At 42.9% G+C, this 7,200-nt stretch overlaps 1 protein-coding gene across 1 annotated transcript; it reads right to left on the minus strand.

The window, feature by feature from the left end:
• troap (trophinin associated protein) lies at positions 1-7,200 on the minus strand. Its single transcript, XM_030056487.1, has 14 exons — positions 7,127-7,200; positions 6,420-6,521; positions 6,075-6,312; positions 5,482-5,989; positions 4,885-4,991; positions 4,491-4,542; positions 3,857-4,002; positions 3,675-3,729; positions 3,486-3,577; positions 3,304-3,399; positions 2,343-2,444; positions 1,905-2,229; positions 1,533-1,735; positions 1-519 (listed from the first exon to the last, which is right to left on the minus strand). The coding sequence occupies exons 1-14, from the start codon at positions 7,198-7,200 to the stop codon at positions 445-447; spliced, it is 2,175 nt and encodes a 724-aa protein (XP_029912347.1). The 3' UTR covers positions 1-444.

The following is a 7,200-nucleotide window of genomic DNA, read 5'->3' on the forward strand; positions in this document are numbered from 1 at the left end:
TAGAGGCAGTAAAATATATATTTTATTATAAACACTGTACATTAAGAACAGGAGCAATTATCAATCTACACAAGTCTCTAATACGTTGAAATATACAACATAATACATGTCCGAGAGAACAACATTATCCTTATCTATATGTATATGTTTTTAGCTACAACACTGATGATGGTCCAGAAATGTTGACACATCATGACATCAGGGAGCCCTGCTAACAGGCAGAGCAAGACCAACAATTATTAGAAAAAAAAAAAAAAATTCAAAAGGTCACACCATTTTTTCTTTTTTAAGGAAAGTATCTATTGGGAGCAGTAACAAACAGCAGCATTCTGTAGAGACTTCATAATACTAGCTACAACAGTGTTTTGACAAACATCATTCCTGGAGAAAAGGTTCCTTTTATCATTAATGTAGAGAGAAAAAAAAACTTCCTTTGTGCAAAAGTCATCTCTCCCAGAGTGGAGAGCAGCAAGGGGACGGAGGGTCAGAGGAGCAATCAGAGCCAACTGGGATGAATGTCTGGGAAAACAACGAGGAACACAACAATGCATTATTATGTGAAAATGTTTGTCATGCTTTCATACTTAAAAAGGTGCCACATTATATTTAAACATCAATATATCATTGTAAAATAAATGTTGACACTCATCTAGACATCTACAGACATATCTACAGAGTATATCCCCAAAATGACCTGAATCACCTGGTGACTACGTCCCTACACAGCAAATTTTAAAACTCTATAAAACTCTATTATTGAGTTATTGTGTGCATAAATTAAAAGTTTGGACTGATGGTGCCACTACAGGAAAGGTCATGAAGTCAGCCAACACAGTAGTGTTCCTGCTCTAGGAAATTTGAAAAAAATCACTTGGGATAAAACAATATCATGATATGGTGTAGGTATCGCCTTTTACTGGTTTTAAAGCCTGCATTAAACTGAGGGGACGCAGTTGTCAGAACTTAACTGTTGTAGCTGTTCTGTTATTTGCCTCTACTTGCTTGGTCATCATATTCTCATTACTGACTGTTTATCAAAAATCTCATTGCGTAAATATTGAATGAAAGTACCAACAGTCATTCCTGCAATATCGTCACAATATTGATATTGAGGTATTTGGTCAAAAATAATGTTATATTTGATTTTATCCATATGGCCCAGCCCCAATGCTGTGTAGATGCCAGGAGAGTAGCTTGCCGTCCTCACACCAAATTTAATAGGTTAATAACATAATATTAAGATGGCTGATGTAGCATGTTTTTTTTTTTTTTTTTTTTTTTTTTTTAGAGATTATTTTTTGGGCATTTTATGTTTTATTCGATAGTCACAGTGGAGAGAGACAGGAAAGGCAGAGGAGAGAGAGGGGACGACACGCAGAAAGGGGCCCGAGGCTGGATTCGAACCCCGGTCGCTGCGATCAGGACTGAGCCCTGGCACATGGTACATGCTCCTATCCAGTGAGCCACCGGGGCGCCCCTGATGTAGCACGTTTTAACATACTATATATTCAAACTGCTAATGCTGTACTCACCGTGGCCTCCTGGAAGTGCAGGATGGAGGCGAGAGGGTTTCCACAGCGAGGCCGAGGAAGGAGGAAGCCGGAGGGAGCGGGGGCAGAGACTGAGGTGTAGGTGGCCACCTCCTCATCCATGCGCAACTCCTCCAGAGGGGGCAGACGCCTGCGCAGCAACGCGACCGCGGGGCTCTGAGCACAGCTCTTGTGGCCAGTGAGGTCTGTAAATACACAAATTCACACTTCTAGCAAGTATCATAGTTGAGATTCAGGAAAATCTCATAGAATATGTGAAAAAAGATACAGACTAAATATTACGTATGAGGAACATGCACATATAAGACCATAAACTACATCAATTAGTAAAGGAATATGAGAATTTAGTGCTACCTCTGGGGAAACTCAAAATGCAGGGGTTCATGTGCCGGGTTGTGTCTGACCCAGATGACGTCTCCTCGCGTGCTGGCCCCCCTGGCCTCTGTGTTGATGAAACTGTGCCTTGTTGCTCCAGATGAGCACAACTGTCCTGCTTCTCAAAACGCGGCACCCTGAACAGCTTTTTGCCGGTTGAGAAAAAAATGACCGACTCTCTGTGCTGCTCTTGGAGGAACGGCTGTCCTGCCGCGCTCCTGTGCTCCTGCTCTTCCTCCTCCTCCTCCTCCTCGTCCCCACAGGTCCCACTGACCTCTCCCTTTTGTTCACAGTGGGATTCGGGCTAGAGGAGGAAGCAAAATAACAATTAGTGATGTTATAACTTTGAGATAACATAACCAAGTTCCTTAGATATAGGGTTTTGTAAAGCCACAGTGTTTGCGGTGAACAGCTTACACTAGAGGCTGGGAGCTGCTTCGCTTGTGTCTCAGGTTCTTTGTCTGTCACATCTGTAGTCTGTTCATCCTCTTGATCATCAAACAACCTCTGAACAATTTCCTGTCAACAAACAAGACCAAATCTCAAACACGAAAAAAGTAGCTCTCTCTATATCAACAAAAGTTATGCAACGATGGTAGTGTAAGGTGCAAGGACTTTTGAATGAAAATCACCTCCAAATGGCAAATGTTTTACGATGTAGACTGAAGGTTACTGCAGTTATTCTATCTTACAAGTAGTTTTGCGCAGCCGTACTCAGCTTTTGTCTCTCTTTCAAATTACATCTAAACCACGGCGGTAATTCCTCAAAGGATGCTGACTGGTGCGGCCGTGTGGCTTCACACAGATGCTGTGGCTGGGATCTGCCAGATGGTTTTATGAGTCAAATCAATGTGACCTCTTGAGATCAGCTGGATGTCTGAGGATAAAGTACGAGAACTCTCCCCAAAAGATGCAAGAGTAGTGTTATGTCATCTTAAGATTCTTAACCACCAACTTGACAATCATCAATTCAGATAAGAACCTCACCAGGAGTACCCTGTACAATAAACAAATAAATGAATAAATAAATAAATAAATAATCAGGGTTCCCACTGTCAAATGTAAAATTCCCTGACATTTCCATGACTTTCCATGATGTTGAATTTCCATGACCTATTGACATGACATTTTTATCTCAATGAAAATGTTAAGCACACTTCAGATTTAGAGTTATTTAAGTTTATTACTGTTTTATTCTGAGCACAATGGAAAATAATGATTATGTTTGGTGAATAACTAGTTATGGATTTTTGTTCCCCAGTAATTGAGGCTATTTAACTCGGTTAACTCTGTTTAATCATCCTCACCATCCAAAACCTTCACCATGATTACAATGACTGGACCTCATATTAAAAGTATTCCCACTCCCTCCTCTCACCTCCTTGTGCGGCTGCAGGTCGGTGTTGCAGCCCCGCAGGGCTCTCAGGCTGGAGGAGCCGGCGAGGGACGTCCTGTGTGCCGACAGCAGCCTCTTCTGAAAACAGCAACGTCATGAGATGGAGAGGTGAGCGTCATTATAGGAGACACAGTGATATAAACACAGACAGAGCTCTGACGTACGTGTATACTGGCCATAGCAGACATGGGCTGGTGCCTGGTGTCAGGGACTCTCTGTGGGGTCCATTTCTTCACTGGAGTTTCTTTGAGCGCCGCTGCCGAGGATAAAAACAGTCACGTGACATCAGGAGTACAAGGATGAAGAGATAACAATGCATTAAGATTCAAGACAACAAAGGCGCGGTATCTTACCCACTGATCCTCCAGTTGTCTCGGCACGACTTTTCGTAACAGGAACTCTCTGAGCCTGAGAAGCGAAGCATCACAGTGAATGAAACTGCTCCTAAAAGCAATGAGCTGACAGCCAGAAAATACAACCACAGGAAAGAGGACAATGGGATAAAAAAAAAAAAAAAAAAATTATGTCCACTGACTGTGTAGATTGAGGTGCCTCTGCCTGATGGACACACTGCGTTCTGGGGTGTGGCCCCCAAGGGCCCCCCAGCCTTTACCCCCTCATTCTGCAGGATGCTTCGCAGTGCAGCCGGGTCTGGGGAGAACTGCACAGACTTTGCCGGTCCTTTAAAAAAATACACGAGCATATACTCACTCCCTGTGCAAAATCCAGTTCATTTACAACAGGTTGTTGGTTATCCAACATTATACAGCACAGAAATACTGACCAAAATGCTCAACGTATGTTCACATTGAAAAAAACATTTTGAGGTTCTTTGGTTTGTATTTGACTTCTGTTTGGAGTTGATTTTTTTTTTTTTACTCATTTGAATTTATTGAAACGTTACTGAGTCACACATGTTTTCTTTACAGTTCAAACCTTGAACTCCTTGCCCATACTTCAGGCCCATCCTTCAAGTCACTGAGAGGGTTTGGTGGAAGAAAACTGAATAAATAGTTACTTTTGGCACTCCTCTTACCTAATATTTGCAAAGATTACTTATGATATAACTAATTTCACTCCACTTTCAAGATGACGTTTACGAGCATGTTTTATATAAACTGTGATCATAAAGGTTGAAGCACACTTCAGGTTCCCAGTCTTATGCTGACCTGTAGCGGGTCCTGCCTTTTGTCGACTCTTCATGACAGACACGCGCTGGGGCTGCAAACAACAGGACATCCAGACGTTTAATGGAAACAGACCCAAGATCAGTGAATTCAAATTACTACACAAAGAAACAATGGCATTACAAGCCAAATCTTTTGGTGTCAGCCAGTCATCATGTGGCAAAACTGTTAAGTAGGGCTGAATAATAAAACAATAACAACAATTATTGCACTGTTTTTTTTTCCCTCAACATAAATATAAAGAATATTCAATAAAATATGGATCATGTGGCAAGAAGAGAGGAAGATCTGGTTTGCACGCTGGTCATGAGTGAGGAGATATCGCCCAAAAGTATCACTAGATGAGTGAAGTGAGACATTTATCAAACAGCCTCACCAGGTAGTTATAAGGTTTGACGGTCTGAGGGTCCATGGCGCTCACTCCCTCATCCCGGAGGATACTGAGCAATGCCGCATGGTCCGGCTGGAAGGCCTCCCCTTTGCCTGAAAGACACAAGAGGTTTTGTCGCTGCTCCCGGGCTCTGGAATCACCTCCCGTTCCAGATTAAATCCTGTTCCACCACTGACACTTTAAATCAAATTTAAAGACCGCGTGCTTTTGGTTCAGCCTGTGGTTGCCCAGTATTTTTTCTTAACATCCTCTTACTGAGTTTTAATCTGTTGATTACACTCAGTTTTTTTCTGGTTTTAACATTTCTTCTTAAATTCTTATTTTTAGTATTTTATTTTACTTTTTTTCTCTGCAGTGTGTTTTCTATTTTAGTCTTTACTTCTATTTATTACTCTCTTAATCTGGTGCATTTGTATTGTAAACCCTTCCAGGATTTCTCAAGCACTGAAAAAAGTAAACAAAGGAGTCTCATAACTAAAAGCAGAATAAGAGAATATCCAAAGAAGGAACATCACAATCACACCGATCTGTTGTATAAGTTCCTGTTGCACTGATGTGAAAACAAACAATCATGTGACTTACCAGCTGAACTTTTTGATAAATGAACGCAGGGGGTGGTAGCTTGCACAGACTGAGGAGCGTTGGGTGGCTCTTTGAGACTGAGCAGGTCCATGTTGTGCAAACAGGCCTCTGCACTGACGTGACCGGACAAAGTGGCTGAGCTGCTCAGTGCACCGGAAGGCCGAGGTTGTTGTGACATGTGTGATGTGTTTTCTGCAGCCTTCACTGTCCTGCCGGGAACGTAAGACCCCACCAACTCGTCTCCTGAAGGCCGATTTCTTTGAAACTCCTCTGCTCCTTGGGTCGAGTCCCCGTTGCTGTGCGACACGACGGCTGGGCAGTTAGACAGCTTCCCATTTAAGTTTTTTGTTTTGGGATGTGCGGCAGATAAAATGTGTTTCGTTTGGACGACATGAGTGCCAGTCCTTGACAGAGACGTCTGATTTTGGGTTGCCATTCTTGTACTTTTGGGCTGCGACAGGTTGAAAGGCACAGGCTTGGTGCACGGCCTTTTCTGCTTGGCTTTGCCCTGTAAGCAAAACGACAAAGTGTAAAGGACATGCCAACGATATAACCATCTGATTAAAGTGAAACAAACTTCAGGAGGCACTTACAGCCAGGGGTTTCTCCTCCCACCTCTTATGGGAGTGGGTGAAGTCTGAGGGGGTCTGAAGATGAAAGGACTTTGCGAGCACTGGGAGCCGACTCACACCTGCTCTCACAGGTGCCTTCTGCACAGTTTCCAAGCTTCCTGGGTGCTGGTTCTCAACATCCCGTTTGGAAAAGTGAGGCACAGGCACGTGTTTAGATGGCTTTAAGTCTACGGGCATTTTGTTGTGTTCATTCTTCCTTCTGTGTGGAGAGAAACAAAATACAAATGGTAGCCGGAAAGTTAGGATGTAAGGCTTGCAGGCCATAACTTGAAAAACAAGAGCTGTCCTCCTGCACAATCATCTCACCTGATGTGGTCACTGTGGATTTTCTTCTGACTTTGCTGACGAAGTACCGGAGAGCAGTCCATGATGATGCCAGCAGGTCGGGGTGATGAAGTGGAGAACAATCTGGAGGAAAATAAAGCTGGAAATCAGAGAATCCAAGTCAGAAACCAACCCTGCAACATGACACTGTGGCAAACTAGGTCCAAAAAACTGGCACAGACTTCTGAATACATGCACAACACACCAGCAAACAGCTTTAACACTAACTCACAGTTTGTACCAACAAATGCTCTCACACTGCGACAACACAGCAACAAACAACCAAAGCTAGCAAGCTAACAAAGCTGCTCGCAAACAAACACGCAGCCAGATGCTAACAAAGCCGCCATGACATGTAAAACATTACAAATCAGAACAAATAACAGCTAATAATTCAGCTTGAGCATCGTAAAAAAAAAAAAAAAAAAAAACTCTCGAGTTGTCTGGGCGACAGTAACAACCGAGTTTGTTTTAATTAGAGCCATTTACGGCCCATTTTAAGTCACTTTTGTTGACGTTAGCAGACGTTAAACAGTAACGTCGAGCCGCAAAAAGTTCATTTTTCTCGTTTCATACTTTCAGAAAACAAAAGGGAGTAGCTTAGTTCCTTCCGGGCATCCAAGAGAGTATTTTTCTGATGGAGTTATTTCCAAATGTTGGGCGATTTGTGCTGATTAAAGGGAACTCACTCGGCTCCTTGACACCACAGAGGACTGTCAACTTCCTGGACTCGCGGCAGTTTGTAAAAAGCGGGTTTTTCCAT

Source organism: Myripristis murdjan, chromosome 7 (assembly GCF_902150065.1).
Source record: "Myripristis murdjan chromosome 7, fMyrMur1.1, whole genome shotgun sequence".
NCBI classification, from domain to species: domain Eukaryota; kingdom Metazoa; phylum Chordata; class Actinopteri; order Holocentriformes; family Holocentridae; genus Myripristis; species Myripristis murdjan.